Genomic DNA, 18,386 nt, shown 5'->3' with positions numbered 1-18,386 from the left:
TACTCTGGAATACTGATGTGTTTCAGTTATAAATATCAATTACTGTTATATTTAGAAGGGTCATGTAATAGAGTTTTCCAATTAAAATAAGGGATAAATAATATTTATTGTATCCCATAGGCATTTTATCGTGAGTTTTTCCAGCATCTATGAGATTAATAAAGGTCATGTTACTATTTCTGCAGAAGACCTTTGATGCTGAGACAAGGACTAAATGTGGCAAATAATAGATTTTTAAAGTGTATTTTATTTCTTACAATGAGAGCTTTACTATTGAGTTTATGTGCACTATTTTAGAGGATATAGGACATATTGAGCAGATTTGTTTCTACTTTTGTACTCTGTGGATACTGAAAGGAGAGAAATGACTAAGACTGTAAACTGAGTAATCTTTGATACCTTTGAAAATACTGCTTATTAAAAGATTTAGAGTAGAAAATTCTCAGTGCAGTTAAGTTTCTTTAAAATAAATACACCAAGTTTCCCAAGGTTTTTTTCAGTAGAATCTATTTTTATTGTTTGCTCATAGTATACTCATCTTAAGCGGGGTCTGGTTTCTCTTTGCCAATGATGGATGCACTTTCCAAGGTTGAAAGATTATGTTTATCTAAGAATCCAAATGCCTAGTTGCTCGTATGAGGACCTGTTTCTCTACAAATTGATATGAAAAACTTCAGGAAGGAAAAGAGTCTTGTATTTTTAGGACTCTAGCTTTTTAAGATGGAAAAGTGCTATATGAATTTTTAAGTATAGTTATACTAAAAGCAAAAACATGAAAAAATTTTAAATATGGGAAATTTAGTTACATTGGTATTTAGTTTACTTATCTTTACTTATCAATTTTTCCTTTATTCAGCTTCCTTAGTGTTGCAGTGGTTGGTGCTAATATTTTTGTTAAAAGTTAAAATACTAGTGGTTACAAGTCATGGAAAGGGAAGCTCTTAGAGAAGGTAGTTGAGTGAATATTATAAAATAAATGGGATCAGATAACATTTAAGGAAAAGACCAGATAATTTCTTTCTTAAAAACAAGCAGTAAGTAATCAGGTTGCTTATGTTTTAAGGATTTTAATTTGTCTGGGGCTTTCAGCTTATTTGGGGAAGGCAGGCACTCAAATAATTAAATAGAAGAAAAAATCTGAAAAGAAATTTTTATTCCCCAAGTATTTTGATTTTAATCTTTATTGTCATATATCTTTATGTGACTATTGAGAAAACAAGTGGTGATGGGAGTAATTGATAATTCAGACAAAGCTTCTGCTGCTTTTACACTAATCAACTTTGAAACTCCTGAGCTTTAACAAAATTACTTGAATAATAAAGTAGGTCTTGTAGAGAGATATTTATTTTGGAGTGGGTACATGTGCTAAAAATTTCTAATGAAAATAGTAGGCACACTAGGTAAATAAATCATTAGTTTGAAAGCATTTGCTCAGTTCACTAATCTCTAATAGTTGATGGATGCCATAAAGTGCATTCACTTAAATTAGGACACCAAAAAAACAATGGCTGCTAGTTGGGGTTGTGAATTTATCATCTGATTCTCCCAAGTGACATTTTCAAAAGAGCAATCTTATCTTTTGTTAAAATACAGAATAAAGAGAATGCTAAAAGAAAGAGACTTCTCTTGCAAATTGCCCCAAGAAGGGACAGCTGGTCAGTGATAGTTTGCTTGCTACAAGTTCTCATACTTTGGGCAACTAATTCTCTGAAGATTGAAATACCTGTGAAGCAAAAATAAAGTTTTGTCCTAAAGTTTTTAGAATTAATTATTGACAATTTCTCTCATATGCATGCTGAACTGGCAGAATGTTATTGGATAAATGTCTGTTGGAGTTGGGGTATGAATGGGGGAATTGTTTATTAGCTGGCTTTATATTTTCATGGATTACATTTTCCCAGTCCTTTGTAGTCCAAAACCCTTAAAATTATGAAAATGGTTTGCAGATATAATACCTAAGAGGCTTTCAAAATGTGGATTCATTTGGAAAATTGTGTTTACTTCTGTAAAACTACCGTAGATATTGAACTGGAGCAATGAGGGGGGCTGTCACTAAATTGACAGTTTTACTTCTTCCTAGGCTTTTTCAAACTCTCTTTATTTATTTATTTAGAAAAGCTCATTTACCAGAAGTAGGAATCTAAAGAATTTGGCTCTTCCAAAGAAGAGGAATACAGAAGAGAAGCAGAACTGTGTTTTCTAGATTCTGCGTCAACTAATTTGCCTTTGCAACTGTTTGGCTTTTTTTTAAGGTAGTTTGTCTTTGGATTGAGAAGTGAAACTGATTCTTAGATTAAATCAGTCCCCAGTATACCCATAGAAAGAAGTCGATTAATACGATGGATATGTTGGAATATACTCCAAAATCAGGTGAAGGGAAGGCATGTTGGTGTGCTTGACTTCAAGCAGATGGAAGAAACAAAGTCTGGTGGTGACAGTGTTTCTTCAAAATGAAAATGTGGTATACTTAAAGGGAAGCATAAAAGCTAATCCATACTGAAACAAATGTAAAAGGAGCTGATATCTAAACAATGTGGCAAGGTGACAAAGATGAAAAGGATCATGGAACCATTTTAGAAACTGTATAAGACAGGGCAACTTTCTAACACTAAAGAACACCCACTCCACCTCCCGATGGTTCTTTAGAAGATATTTTAATCGATCTGACAGAAGAATGCTGACGAGGAAACAAAGCATATTTGAGTACTAGGTCTTTACATATTTTGAAGTTTGTAGTTTAAATTTTCATTGGCAGCAACTGGAACTGCAGAATACATATACACACAATGAAATATTTGGAGGAAAATTTTATTATTCACTCAACTTTTGATATCTAAAATCAAACCCAAATACACATATACACAAACAAGGACAGACACACAAATTATAAAAGAAGCAGGGCTGAGCATTAAGAGAGCGAGGGTGTTGTATAGTGTCACTTACTACAGTCTCTGGCAAAAACTTCTGGGTGACTTTTCCCCTCCATTCATCGAGCATCAAGTAGATGAGAATTGACGGGAAAGAAGCCTACTTGTCTTTTTAAAATGGGGCACCTATTGTGTATCATGTTGCCATATCAGCTTCATTGTCTTTTATCCTAGTCATTCGGGCTAAAGTTAAAGAGGTGAAGACCAAGTGCCACGATGTGACTGCGGTAGTCGAGGTGAAGGAGATCCTCAAGGCTTCTCTGGTGAACATTCCGAGGGACACCGTCAACCTTTCCACCAGCTCTGGCTGCCTGTGCCCTCCACTCAGTGTTAATGAGGAATATATCATCATGGGCTACGAAGACGAGGAACGCTCCAGGTAGATCACTCCTTACGGATTCAGAAAAATGTCCTTGCCTTTCCTACCCTGGTGGCATTCTCTTCTGGAGAAGAATCCTGGGGATTTTACCATGGGATCTGTCTGCCTTTTAGAGAAGCATAGATGGGTTTGAGTTGGATCACTCAATTTCATACAGTTTCAGTTTGGATACCAGACTGTATGTATTCATTTTATGGGAGTACATTTTTCTGGGGAGAGGGACCATAACTTTCATTGATTCTTAAAGTGGTCCATGACTGCCAAAAGGTTAAGAATTAGTTTAGAATGTTGCTCTCCCATTCTAGAATAAACAGACGTGTCTTGGCACTGATTCCTTGTAGTTTTTAGTAGTGTATTTCAACTTTTCAAAAATGGTTGCTTCTTTACAATATACAGGTTACTCTTGGTGGAAGGTTCTATAGCTGAGAAATGGAAGGATCGACTTGGTAAAAAAGTTAAGGTAAGCTTGTATTTTATGTTCAAAGTAATGTACAAAAGTGAAAGTAGAAATCCAGCTATCATTTAAATGAGATAGTTGCCCTCAACTACATGGGAAATAGTAAAACCTGCTCTATCCTCCATGCATCCATCAAGGACTGAGTTTGTCTTTGATGTTTATTTCATTTAAGGAACAAGTTCTTCTATAGTGTATCGGCGACTAAACTACAGTTGCCTAACTTATCACAATGAGAAATCTAGAGGTAGAGTCCAGTACTGGTAGGGTGGCTCCACTCCTCCCTTTTTACTAGGCCATTCTTAAGAGTATTGATACTTGTGTTCACCCAGAAGTCAGAAAGTGGCTGATCCACCTCCAGCATCACCTCTGCATTTGAGGTGGAAAGAAAGAGGAGGGAAAAGAGGTTTCTAGGAGCCCTATTGAGCAACTTTAATCTCATTGGTCAGAACTGAGTCTCATGTCCATCCCTAACTGCAAGAGAAGTTGGGAAAGATAGTCCTTTAGATGGGCATATTGCTTCCCTGAACAAATTTGTGGTTCTGTGAGTCAAAGAAGAGGAGAACATATGGCAGTTCAGAAACTACCAATGTCTGTCTTTATGCATAGACACCAATTCCTCTATGTATAAGGTGCAGCCACAATCATCCGTAATTCAGGAGATCTGACCAATTGAGTCCTTAGAGCAGTAACGTAGCTTTATTTTTAACCTAATTCTTGATTCTGGAGTTGATACATCTTAAAAGATCACACAGTAAATTGCTTTATTATAGAAGTTTTCATTTCATTTCTTACTGCACTTAACTGCAAATCTGTTTCAAAGAAAAGAATGAAGGAGAATATGCAGAGAGGGGCAAAGAATTTAAAAAGATGTGTGTGAGCGGGGGAGTGGGAACTGTACCAAACATAATACATCCTCTTCCTTCTGGGAGTTTGCAGGCTTGGGAAACATTTGCAGGGTAAGCTAAATACCCTTGGGCAGTTTATCTTATACATCTGGCACTTGACACAGGAGACACATTTGGATTTAAGTGACCTACAAAAATGTGGAGGGCATTATTTTGCATTGAGAAACTACCCTCCAGCAAGTTCTTTTCCTCCCAGCGTATTTGTCAAAAGTGAGATCTGCTTCAAGTTCAGACTTGTGAGAATTCTCTATTTGTATCTCTCTTCAATAAGTTTAATGTTTATTAAAGTACCAGTGCCTCTTCAATATGTTGGCGTCTTGTACTGTCCGTTTAACTAGGTTTTCTGCTTGCTAATGCAGAACAGGAATTTGTCCTAAATTCTTGTACCAGTAGGAAGAGCTTTCAAAATCACTGCTGCAAAGCATCTTAACAAGGCTTGCTGTCCTCTTTTGGTACCAAACAAAAACAATAACATCATGTAAAGACCTAGGACACATGGTTCGTTTGCCCATTTTTCCCATTGCTCTGTACAGGGAATTCACAATGTTATTATGAGATCATTTATTTTCTCAGTCTGGATTTAAACATGCTAAAAGGAAGAAATAAACCAATAACTTGAACAATTTTTATTTCATATCCAGATATGTAGGGCTAAAGGGCTTGGGTGGAAAAATCTCTTTTGGCCAGAATTATTGGGACCTGTGATTTAGTTTTCCAGTTAATTGAAGGATGTAAGAAAGAGTTTTATGGGGGTGGGGGAAGTGTTACTTTTTTTTTTAAAATGAGTTGCCCTTTTCAACTGATATTTGTTCTCAGTGGATAGATCAAAAATTAAATAAAGACCTTTTTAATGGTTTTTGCCATGCAAATTGCTTACCTAAGTCTCTTACAGCTGATTTTCAAGTCAAGAGATTTGGACTGCATGGAGGAATTGAGAATCACACTGTGTGACTGTGATGAAAAACAAATTTAAAATTGTGGAGTACAGTGTGCTAAAATGAAGAAAGAATTGTTACTTTCGATAAGAAAAATAGGCACAATAGCTAGTGTTTATTATGTGTTAAACACTTTGTTCATTTTTCATCAGTTAATCTTCAGGATAGTTTTATAAGTAGTTTCTCTTATTAATCCAAATGTGAGAAGTGATGAAAATGAGAACTAGTATGTTCAAGAAATTTGCATGGGCAATGGCAGTGTTAGGATTTGAATTCGGGACATCTGATGTTAGCTCCTTGTACTCAAAGTGTGGCCCTTGGACCAGCAACATTAGCATCACCTGGGAGCTTGTTAGGAATTAAAATGTTGGACCCCATCCCAGAACTACTGAATCATAATCTGCAGTTTAACAAGCTCATCAGGTGATTTCTGTGTTCGTTTGATGTGAAAGTATTACCAAACCATATTATGGATGGCCAACTTTACTTACTGCTTTTCAACATCAGAGAACTATGTTCACATAGGATCAATTTTGTTGTTTCCCCAGGGTGTGGATTTTACACTTTTGGAAAAGTAGTAAGGTACTTTAGAGATATGATTTTGCAGTCTTAATCAGATGTTAGGATAACATCAGACGCGATGATCCTGGTGGTACGTGCATGTGAACGTTTTCTGTTTTGAATTTCACAGCGCTGGGATATGAAGCTCCGTCATCTTGGATTGAGTAAAAGTGATCCTAGCCATAGTGAATCCACTCAAAGTCAGAAGTCCGGCAGGAACTCTAACCCCCGGCAAGCACGCAGCTAGATTCTGAAATATAAAAAGTAAGATTGGTGGCCTTCCTATTAAGATTTGCATTGCTGGACTAGCAAAGGAAAATTGCACTATTGCACATCATATTCTATTGTTTACTACAAAAATCATGTGGTAACTGATACTACTTCTATTTTCTCTGTTTTCTGCTTTTCTCTTCCTCTATCACTCCCCAGCCCCTCCCCTACTTTTTTGTGGTCTGGGTAGAGATCCTTATATATATTATATATTTCTTATTTCACTAATCCTGGAGAAACTGCTCTTTTGCAATAATAATAAATTAAACATGTTGAAACTGGGGCTTCTTTGCTGGAGTTCCCAAATGTTAATTTACTGTCTGTATGCAGAATTGGGAATGCAATATTGGATGCAGGGAGAGATTTCTGGTAAACACAGAAAGCTAGATATGTGGTAAAACATATTTGCTGATCCAATTACAGCCTCATTTTCCTATGCCTTAGGGCATTCTCATCCTAGGAAGTTCTAAATGTTTATAAAGGTAAAATGGCAGTTTGAAATCAAATGCCACATAGGCGAAGCAATCAAGCATCAGGAAGTATTTATGAGGAAATGACACACAAGATGAATGATTTGCAAGATTGGCAGGAAGGAAAATAAATAGTGACAGGAGCTGGGGAAAGAACATTTTCTCTGATTGAGAAGCACAACTGAAACTAGTAGCTGTTGGGATATTAACAGTAGCATTTTTCTTTTGGCAATATATTTGACCTGTTCATGAATATATTAATCAGCATTAGGGAAGTGAATTATAACTAGACATCTGCTGTTAAAGACATAGCTCTGTTTAATTTGCTTTCTTTTAAATAAACCCATTGGTGTAAATCGTTTTCTTTTCTTCCCCTTTCTTTTAAAATAAATCTGACTTGCTGCATCGACCAGGAAAAGAAAGTTTGTATGCATGTGCACCACTGTATTATTTTAAAAGATACGTATCTCTGTAAAATGCTGTAGTTTGCAGGGCAGTGTGTGTATTTGTGTACTTGTGTGTCTGTGTGCACACACCCAAGCTGGACTCAATTACCAGGCCTGCACACTGGCCTGCACTTTATCATTTGGATTTGTGCTGTTTAATGCTCGGTAAAATATGTCTAATAAAAGGAATTTGGGTGTGAGAAGAGAGGTTATGCTGACTTGTGAACCAAAGGTACATTCTCATTACCCAAGCTGAGTGTGATCCCCCAGCAATCACGAGAAACAAATGATGATTTTACTTCCTTCCTCCAGCAGGGTTATTTAGAGCCTGTGCCAGTCATTTGCAAATCTCATTCTCTTCAATTTACATGTGTGATATTAGTAGAACCAAATTTCTAAGCTATGGTATACTGAGAATAAAACACATATGAAGCAAAACGGCACTGTGTTTCCTTTTACAAGGATAGTCATGCAGGATGGAATTCATTCCTAAACAAAAATTTCTTAAAATGTTAAATAATTCATCTAAATTCTTTGGAATTAAGAGACCATCCCCACCTTCTGACTGATACCCAAGTGCCAACAATTTCCCCAGTTCCAGAAGAAAGAGAGTCACCTTTGCCCCTATGAGGACTGCCTCATCTTCCGGGCTACCGTATGACTACTTCCAGATAATTTTGCAGTATATCATTTGGCGTTATTCCCGGAAGGCTAAGGCTATAGCCTTAAAGAAGGTGAGTTTGGGTGTCACAGGCTAGAAATGAAGTGCCACATGAGAGGAACTGCATCTCAGGGTCTCTCTCCCCACTGTTTATGCCTCAGCTGAGCTTTGAGGACCAAGGAAAATAGTGCTTCTGACTGGTCATGCTTTTAGCATATTTTCTCAGGCCTTTCTTGGCTTCCTTTGATGATAAGGACAAGAAATGATGGCATGAGATTTAAAGGAACTGGTATTTCAAGTCCTCAAAATGTCATCGATTCTTCCAAAACACTGAAAGAGAATTTTAAATAAGTAAATGGTTTGATATACAATGGAAGCCACAGATGTTTCCAGTCCCTGGAGATTTTTTGGGGGGTGGGGGTGGGGTGAGCGAGCGGGGAGGAGAGTATATTTATTTTCTATGTAGAAGTTTGACACAATTTATACTCAAAAATTAAATTATAATATTTATAAGCAAAAGAGGACCAGGTTCTTAGGTTCTATAGTGTTTTTATCCCTTCCCATTTTAATGACCTGTACTGACAATGTTTGATTTTGCTCATCTATATTAGGCTTCTGTCATTTATATTTAAATTTCTAATGGTATAAGATCTATCAATAAAGCACATTTGGTCTTTTCAATTTGACAGTTGTAATATCTTCATTGCTAAATTATGTGCAGACCTCTTCTAGGGAATGGTACGATTTTATGATGATGGCACATTTCTAATAAGACTGCAAAACTATTTCTCCTCTCTAATTGCTGTAATCAAATACATCTCATTAGTGCCTCTCCACAGTTTTTTCTGTCAGGTACTAACTTTCAAAGTCAAACATAATGCATCCTTGTCAATAACCTTGGGATCTATAAAATTAATTAAATTTCTTGGGAAAATGTTCATCTTCAGGATGTTAGTTTTCTTAGCCCAAAAGCCCAACAAGAAAAATGTTAATGTGTACTGAACAACAGTAAACTTGGATTCTCTTGTTCATGGATATATGAGTATTTTATTGTGTCATATCCAGAGTGTAATCTGATTCGGTGCCATATGTTGCACTGAGTATTGGGGGGGGTGGGTTCAAACTCATGTCTTTCCACATCTGTTATATATTAAAGAAGACGAATACAAAAGTCACAGTCACTGTGTGTAAATAGCACTACTTATTGCCTTCTGCAAGAAATTATTTGCTATTACATTTCAACAAGTAAAACTACTAAACATAAATATTTCAAGATTGGAGTTTATTTAGCATTATGAGTTTTTAATATTTTTTAGCACATACAAATGTTCAATGTAAAGCAGAGATTTCTATTACCGTGTTATTGAAATCCAGCCCTTAGTATTTTAAAATATGGTTCCCAGCTGTATAAATAGTAACAGAAGCAGTAGAGTCATACCTTTGGTAATTGTTTTTTGGGTAATAATGTCTAACAGTGGCTAGTACTCCATAAAAAACACTTACACATGTATTACCTCACTTAACCCTTGAAAATCTGTGAAGTAGGTATTGTTATTCCCATTTCATAGAAGAAGAAATTGAAGTTTTAGAAGTTCAGGGCTAAGTAACTAGCAAAGCTGGGTCTCAGATCTTCTTATTTCCTGAGTTTTATGTTTTCTACGCTGCAATAGCTGATAAAAAGAAAAGCATCCTGACATTGTGAAAAAACAAAAGCATGGGTGATGAATGCACAACTATATGATGGTACTGTGAACAGTTGATTGTACACTGTGGATGATTGTATGGTATGTGAATATATCTCAATAAAACTGAATTTAAAATTTGAAAAAATTAAAACACACAAACATAAGCATGGTACTGGGCATATAACAGCTACAAATATTTTTTTCTGAAGCTGAGGTTTACCAAAAGCCTGTATAAGATAATCCCAACTCTGACCCCAAATATTGTCACTTTAACTCCTCCGTTGTCTTCCCCTATCAAATCAAAATTACAATGGAATAGTTAGCATACAATACAGGCCAGTAAATGAATTAAAGTGATTCTTTTGGCATTGATAGTTTAAAGGTACATGATTTAAAACAGGAAAAAAATGTGTTTTTTCCCCCTAAGTTTCTGTTTTCTGGGTAAAATGGGTGGAGCCTTTGGGCAAGAGTTTGGATTTAATGGTATTCAACAAGACTGGGAGGAAATTGGAATTAAAAGTTGATGGTTACTACAAATAAAACCAGAAGGACTACTATCCATTGGGAACTCTGATTTCTTGTTCTTAGATTGGTCCCCTTAGCCCTGCCACCACTAGGATCCTCCATAATCTAGAAAGAAAACTATTCCATTTGACCTAATTCCCCTGCTTGTCTTTCATTAAATATTTTCCTCATGACAGGAATTGAGCTTGATATTAAAAGGCAACCAAAGTTGTTCTTTGGGTAAAATGCAAATATCATTCTTCAAGTGTCTATTTTGTATGGTGGATGTTGTATGGCTCTATGAAGAAGAAAAAGATGGGCTTGGGGAAGCTTGTCCAGTCCCAAAGGAAGGGACTTGTGGACTGTTGAGGTTGACACAGAAATGAAAGAAAATGCAGAAAAGGAATTCACACTAATCACATGGATGTGGAGGGGGGTGTCACCACTCATTATGTAGAAGTGCTGGAGTCGATCTTCCAAACCACCCCTCATCCACATGCAATATCAAGAAATGGGATTGATGTTATGATTATGTGGTTGGAATTTGGGGGAGTTTGAGATCTCAGCAAGAAGGGTGGGTCATGGGTGAAGTTTAATGAAGTTTAGGACAGTTCTGAGATGGTAACGGGTATTTGAAACAGGGACCAACCTATTTTTCGCCTGTACCATAGGGTTATAAAGCTGATTAGGCTCACTCTGTCTTTATTTCTACATTATTTTGGTGATTCTGGGAGATTATAGCTTCCCAGAAATGAGATCCCTGTACAAGCACTGAAGAGTAGAATTTGGGATAAATAGACTTAACTGTGGGAGACCAAGACCTGGGCAAAAGAAGAGAACAATATAAACAAAATCCCCACTGAAAAACTTTTTCCCTATGACTACTAACCCAACTGAATATCACTGCCTCTAAAAGACCTGTGAGGAAAAAAAAAAAAAAGAACCACAAAGCCCAGTAAACACTCTGCTCACAAAGTCTGCATTGTCCCATCTGCCCGCGTTAATTTCTTCCCCTCCTGGCCATTCCCACCTATTCTGCTTCTCCTCATACTGCCTGGCTTCTTAAATCAAACGCATGTCTGCAGTGAGTGCATCAGAATTGCTAGAAAATCAAGCACAAAGCTAAGAGAAAAAACTGATGTTCCTTAAATCCATTCATTGATATCTATGAAGATCATAATGATTCCTTCAGACCACCAATTCAGCTTTTTCCTTTTCCAAGATAAACTTTCACAGGCTGAAGAGAGCTTCTCTCACACATACATTGCCATCAGCCTGAAACTATAGCTGCCCGTCCTCTTCTCTCCTTAGAGACAACATTTTGAGAAATTCAGTTATTCAAAATGACACTCTTCACACATTGAAAAGAAGCTTGTAAGTTAGGGCACCTGAATTCAGATTCTAGCTCTGCAACTCACTGGCTGTTTAACCCACTCTCCGAGTTTCAAAATAAGCATTATGAGGATCAAGTGAGTTGAGCTGGGTAAAATGGGTGGAGTCTTTGGACAGTATCTGGGTCATGGTAGGTGCTTAATAAGCATCAGCATTAGTCCACCTTTTATGCCTAAATCCTCTCTGTGAGGTACCCAGTTGTCAATCATGCCTGGAAGAAAAAAGTGCTTCCAAGAGATCCTAGTCCCTGCCTGATCTCTCTCCTCTCTCCTTAAGATGCCAAACAAAAAATTCTTTCAAAATCAAATAAGGTGACCCTCCAACCATTTTTTTTTCCTAACACAAATGCTCATTTTAATTATAGTTCTAAATTTCTTATTTTCACATTAACATAGATGTTTCCATATACCAGGAAGAACTAAGTATTATACATTTTTTAATGGTTAGCATGATTTGAAAAAATATTATTAAAAAGTGACCAGGAACTGGTTGAAATTCTCATCATGAATATAAAATACACCTTATTATTTTTATTCACCATGAATTCAGATCTCAGCTTACTAGAAAGCTCTATTACTTAATACTGTAACAGGGATGATTAAGCACCTGATGGCCACTCTCTAAAGCATTAGCTTAACATCAAGTGATTAAGAAGCAGCTTGCCCCAGTTCACATTTACAACAAAATGGCTAAAATTCCTTGCAAAGTTCTCATATTATCATGAAATTTAGCCAATCGGGGATAGATGGATGCAGTGCTATCAAGGAAAAGAGCGTCTAGAAACGTTTACACTTTTATTAAAAGTTTTGAGAATGAAGACTACATAAGATTTCATGAAATCTATTTGCTATCCAATAAGAATTTATTTCTCAGTAAGAGATACATGCCACAGTAGGGCAACCGTTTTAATATGTAAAATAATTCTGAATTCTTATATAAAAATATTTGGTTAAAATACGAAACATCTTTGTAGTAAAACTGACAGAAACTTATAAGAAACTTAAAAGAGTTCAGAAATGTCTCCTGAGGGAAATGGGAATGTATCTTTGGCCAGATAAACTCTGAACAGTTAAGCAACCATAAAAGAGACAAAGTTAGAAAGGAATATCATGTTACTAGAAAAGAACAGCATGTGATGTGCACTTCCTCTATGTCAAACTGACAACCATGATGACTTATTATACATAAAAAATATAGACTACGCTCTTCAGAAGGAAATGACACTAGAAGATAATTCTTTTAAACTGAATAGCTAGTTCACTTTTCAGAGAACATAATCACAAAATGGAGAGATCATTTCCATGATGTGTTAAAGGATTCCTTTATATTACAATACACTCCTCAAACCATAAGCACAACATAAATATGAGCACACGTGTAAAACTGTGATTCTCTTAATCAAAGATTTCTTTGGTACAGCACTCAGCTAGTAGCAGAATTTGGATGCGAAGGTTTTACTCATGCTGATCTGGACAAGCCAAGGCAGAGACTCTGACTTGGAGACTTAAGGGACACTCCTGCCAGTGGGCTGCTGCTGTGGCTGCTACTTCCAGATACCACTGGTGGGACCACTTAGGACTCTTGCTTTCAGCTGAAGGACTGCACATGTGTAATGGTTTCCTAATGGCTGTTGAAGGAAGAGAATCCTTTCTTGGTGAAGGCTGAGATTCTGAATTGATGGCATCTGGTACAGTCTTCTGAAATCACCGAAGCATCACATTTGGATTTAGGTTTCTTCTCTCTCTTTTCTACTGGGGATTTTACCTTCACTTCTTTCTTTTTCATTTCTTTAGCTTTACTTTTTCTCATGGTGCACTCTTCATCATTCTCTTCACTGCCACCCAAATCAGAATCACCCCCCAGAATCTTCACTAGTTGCAAAGTCTGGTTCAGAGTCATTTACGTTATCACTGTCACTGCCTTCCAAAAGAATCTTCTGTTGTAACATAGCTTTAGATGCTGCTTTTCTTTTTCCTCGAACATTGTGAAAATAATCTTCCTCAGTAATCTTATCCAAACCTAAGTAATTGCTGGCTACACTGCAATTAGGGATATGAGAAGACTTATTCATTTGTTTCTGTTTTGCTATTGCCACATTTTTCAATGTGTTTATCTTGAGACTCCTGCACATCATGGTGACTGTTGGAAGTTCCTTCACTGATAATGCTGGTGCGACTTCTAAGTCTCTCTTGTAGAGCTTGTCCTCTAAAGCCATCTTTTTTTTTTTTTTTTTTTGAATTCAGTTTTATTGCGATGTATTCACATACCATACAATCATCCATGGTATACAATCAACTGTTCACAGTACCATCTTATAGCTGTGCATTCATCATCCCAATCTATTTTTGAACATTTTCCTTACACCAGAAAGAATCAGAATAAGAATAAAAAATAAGAATAAAAAAAGAGCACCCAAATCATCCCCCCATCCCACCCTATTTTTCATTTAGGTTTTGTCCCCATTTTTCTACTCATCCATCCATACACTGGATAAAGGGAGTATGATCCACAGGGTTTTCACAATTGTACTGTCACCCCTTGTAAGCTACATTGTTATACAATCGTCTTCAAGAGTCAAGGCTACTGGGTTGGAGTTTGGTAGTTTCAGGTATTTACTTCTAGCTATTCAAATATATCAAAACCTAGAAAGTGTTATCTATATAGTGTGTAACAATGTCCACCAGAGTGACCACTCAACTCCATTTGAAATCTCTCAGCCACTGAAGCTTTATTTTGTTTCATTTCACATCCCCCTTTGGATCAAGAAGATATTCTTAATCCCGTGATGCCAGGCCCAGGTTCATCCCCAGGAGTCATATCCTGCATTGCCAGGGAGATTTACACCCCTGGGAGTCAGGTCCCATGTAGGAGGGAAGTAAAGCCATCCTTTTTTAAGGGTTTTTGTTTGTTTGTTTTTTCCTGTAGTGGGCTATCTTCTTTCTTGAGATTCTTCAATTTAAGTTTTAGTTTGTCTCATTTTATCTCTTTTTGTGCCATTTTGGATTTCTTGTTTAAAGGTGCAGTTGAAGAAATAAAATCATCATCGCTGTCTGAGTCCTCAAACTGTGAGTAACTGACTGCTTTCTTATGCCGCACAAGCTGAACCATGGTAACTTTCAAGGCTGCAAATCTGCAGGTCTCAAAGTTCTCCTTGGCAGCACTGGCTCCAACTGCTTTTAACTACCGAGGATGGTAACTCTATAGAAAATGTAGTATCTTCAGCTGGCCATCTCTGTGCAGATGTCAACTTCCAGATTAATTCATTTAATCGAACTTTTAAGTGGAATAAAGTTTTCATAATTTACCATTGTTCTTTGTAGGGAATAGATTATTTCACATAAAGGAGCAAAGCAAGTAAAATAATTTTCTGTTAATGTTACTTATAAAAGTTTGGCTCCCCCAAAATGTCATTGTTCATAGTTTAGGTCAGCACGGATAGACCACTTAGAAAGATATGTGCTCTTAATAAGAGCTGACTTTTGTCAAAGGAGCTTCTTGGTGTTTTTCATTTCCTAGGGAGCTCCAGAAGTACTAAAATCATATTGAGACAAAGTGTTTATGTTTCAAAAGTGCAGGCTCTGCATTCCAGGCTACACACTGTGGGTTCTCAAAACAGAGGCAGCTTTTACTGAAACTTGGGAAATAAGGATAACTCATAAGGGCTTGGACTAGTCCATGTTGGAAAAACAGAAGATAACCAAAGAGCCGGCTGAAAAAGGGAACAACCTGTTCCAGGTGTCAGCACACTTGACTGTAAAAAGTTCACATAGTAAATATTGGAGGTTTTGCAGGCCATACAGTCTCTGTTGGAACTACTCAGCTCTGCCATTGAGGCTCAAAAGCAGTCACCAATGGTACATGCATATGCAGGTATGTGCATGACTGTGTTCCAATAAAGTTTTATTTACAAAAGCAGGCGGTGGCTGGGTTTGGCCCCAGGCTTAATTTGGGCACCTTTGTGAGTCTATTCGAATGCTTATTAAATAGTTTGAATTATTTTATTATTCTTTGGACTTAATGAAACTGATGGTGTCAGTACTTAGAGAAGGGGGACGGGTGATTGAAAGAGGAGAGAGAGTCATGAAAGGAAGATGTTAGCCCTTCTGTTATGTCTGCCCCCAACCCTTTTAAACAATTATTCATAGGGCCCATTCGGCTACGCAATAATATTGTTTTATTTAGTTCATCATACATACATTCAAAACACACTTTTTGGTGCAAGGCTCGGTGTTAGGAATTGAAGGTAAGAAGTGGAATTGGATAATCCATCAGAGAAAATCCACATATAAAACCAGATGATAAAATCTACAATAGAAACAAGAATAAAAGGGTAATTCTTTTAAAAATTCCCTTGTACTGCTGATCTCATTTCTCTCTTGCCCTCTCCCCCATTCATTCTAGATTGTTGTATTGAAATGTGTTCCTAGTGCTAATTATCACTTCTTTTTAAGGCTTGCTCACTAATAATAGTGAAAAATTATGAAAACGGTTGGTAGTTGTCATTTTTAAAAACCTCATTTCCTCTTCACTATTTCCTTAAAACTTCCATTTAAGTTGCTAAAGCTAAAAAAAAGAGCTTAGGAAGCATTGCTCATGCACTAAAACACTCTTGTGTATTTAACCCATTCACCAAAGACTTGATTTACAGCTGCCTATGTTGCTTGATGAATCCCACATGCTCCGTAACTTAAACATCTTAATGTGCCTTTCTCTGGAGTACCTTTTTATTTGAATGTTGATTGATTCTGAAACTGCTCCCCCCTCACAAGTTTGTCTTTGATATACTGCAACTTAGAGTTGAATATGGTCATACTAGGGTTTGGTCTGCAGGGTATAAGATTGAAATTCAATTGCTACCATAATTAAGCTAGCTCAGGTTAATTTAATCATACAGCTCCAGCTGACTGGTCAACCTGTCACAAATAAATGAACAGCACAGATTAACCTGTCACAAATAAATGAATGGCATAGATTCTGAGCTAGTCAATGAGTGGACTGCAGTTTGTTCACGTAAGTACAAAGAACCTTGAGTTCATGCCTGAATTTGTGCAGTTCATTCTTTTTTGAGGACTTCGGTTTTCAGTGAAAGGCAAACAAGATTTTTGTAGCCCTCTAGACCAGGAAGCAATCTCACTAACTCTTGTCCAGTGCAGGTAAAAACAAATACAAAATCATGTAAGGTAAGTGGCTTGTCTATCTCATTCAAAAAGAGTATGATGGAAGATATTTAACAATCTCCATTTGTAGATAACTCTAGAGTTTGAAAATAATTCCTGCTGTGGGTAAGTTATATTTTCAGGATTTAGTATAAGATGTTAAGTTACATAAAATATTTGGCTACAATGATAGAAGTTATGTATATTTTCAAGTGCTTGTTCAATGCTTTTCACTTGGTCAAATTTGAAAAAATTTCAAACAGATTGAGTATCATTTTAGTAAAATTTTGTAAATTTCATGTCTTAGTTTTTGCCTTCAAGCTCAGAAAAGAGCTGTTTAGCTCCAAATATGCTTAGGTATAGTTATTAGCTCTTCTTGGAAAAGGGGAGGACAAGCTACAGGCCCTTTCCCTGATCTTCTCAGATCTTCCCCAGAAAGTAGGGAAATATAGTGATGAGGCCAGGCCGACTAGCAAAACATGAATAAATGAGAGAACAGAGGCATGAGCACATCAAGGGAGGGTAGGCCTGCACCTGGGAGGAGTTCAGGACTCCACAGATGATGGTGGCACCCTGGCCCCAGTCTAGGGTCCCCACAACTGGAAGCCACGTTGAAGCACAGCTCTTCTTCCAGAACAAATAGGAGAGTGATTTTGAGCCAAGTATTCAGGCCCAACACTCTTGGATAACTGCTTTTTTTTTGTCTCTGAAACCATAGGTTATGGCCTTAAAACATCCTGAAGCTTGGAGTAGATAGGGAGGGCATAACAATTGTTTCCTTCACAGCAGGAATTATGCCATTCTATAAGCTGCTTCTTACTGTAGAGGAAAAAGGAAGGAAAATAATGCTGTTTCATGCAAATTTCAAAATGTAAAATAATTCTTTACGTTTATCTGGCACTGTGAAGCTCAAGAGACACTTCACTCATTCAACAAGTGTTTACTGAGTGCTACTTGCCTCATGTGATGTTTGGTGGTGGATATACTTGCGTGATATCTGCCCCGCTGGAATGTATAATCTGATGTATGAGGCAGACAACAGACAAGTCACAGATTGTAAAATGCTCTAAAAATGATTAATAGGATGCAATGATAGAGAATATTAGGCTTGGGTTGGGGAGATTACCTGCCTAAAAGGATTAGTCACAGAGGTAGGATCTTGGCTTCACGGTTCCTCTCTTGCACTGGCCCTTTACAAGACCCTGAGTATTCCTGTGGTAGATTGAATTATGTACCCCAGAGAAAGACAAGTTCTTAATCTTAGCCATTCCTGTGGCTGTGAACCCATTGTAAAAATGACCTTTTAGTGATGATATTTTTAGTTGTGGCCAACCGAATCAGGATAGGCTGTGATTGTTTTACTAAAGATCCTATAGAGAATGCCACAGGGAGAAAGCCATAGGGAGAAGTAGAAGCTGGAGGTCAATGGAAGCAGAAGGGATAGGAAAGGAAGCTGCCATGTGTGTTGTCATGTGACAGAAAAGCTGAGGACTCAAGGATCACTGGCCGACAGCCCCGGAATGCCACAGTCTTCAGGGAGAAAGCGTCGTCTTGATGACCCCTCTGTTTGGAACTTCTCCTGGCTTCACGACTGTGAACCAATGAATCCCCATTATTTAAGCCAAGCCATTGCATGGT

General features: G+C 37.2%; 1 protein-coding gene and 1 pseudogene across 2 annotated transcripts in view; one reads left to right on the top strand and one right to left on the bottom strand.

The window, feature by feature from the left end:
* Window positions 1-14,897, top strand: part of FRZB (frizzled related protein) — a 37,870-nt gene extending 22,973 nt beyond the window's left edge. Inside the window, exons 4-7 of one of the 2 annotated variants that reach the window (XM_037850227.1) lie at window positions 3,102-3,306; window positions 3,703-3,766; window positions 6,295-6,428; window positions 14,610-14,897. In XM_037850227.1, coding sequence (XP_037706155.1) covers window positions 3,102-3,306; window positions 3,703-3,766; window positions 6,295-6,411 — 386 coding nt within the window. In that variant the 3' untranslated portion in view covers window positions 6,412-6,428; window positions 14,610-14,897. Of the gene's footprint in view, window positions 1-3,101; window positions 3,307-3,702; window positions 3,767-6,294; window positions 7,261-14,609 lie in introns of those variants that run through there. The other variant, XM_037850226.1, reaches the window with a different exon arrangement.
* LOC119544721 lies at window positions 13,015-14,700 on the bottom strand (annotated as a pseudogene).
* Window positions 14,898-18,386: the final 3,489 nt, after the last annotated feature.

Source organism: Choloepus didactylus, chromosome 9 (assembly GCF_015220235.1).
Source record: "Choloepus didactylus isolate mChoDid1 chromosome 9, mChoDid1.pri, whole genome shotgun sequence".
NCBI classification, from domain to species: Eukaryota; Metazoa; Chordata; class Mammalia; order Pilosa; family Megalonychidae; genus Choloepus; species Choloepus didactylus.
This window is presented reverse-complemented; position numbering and strand designations above follow the sequence as displayed.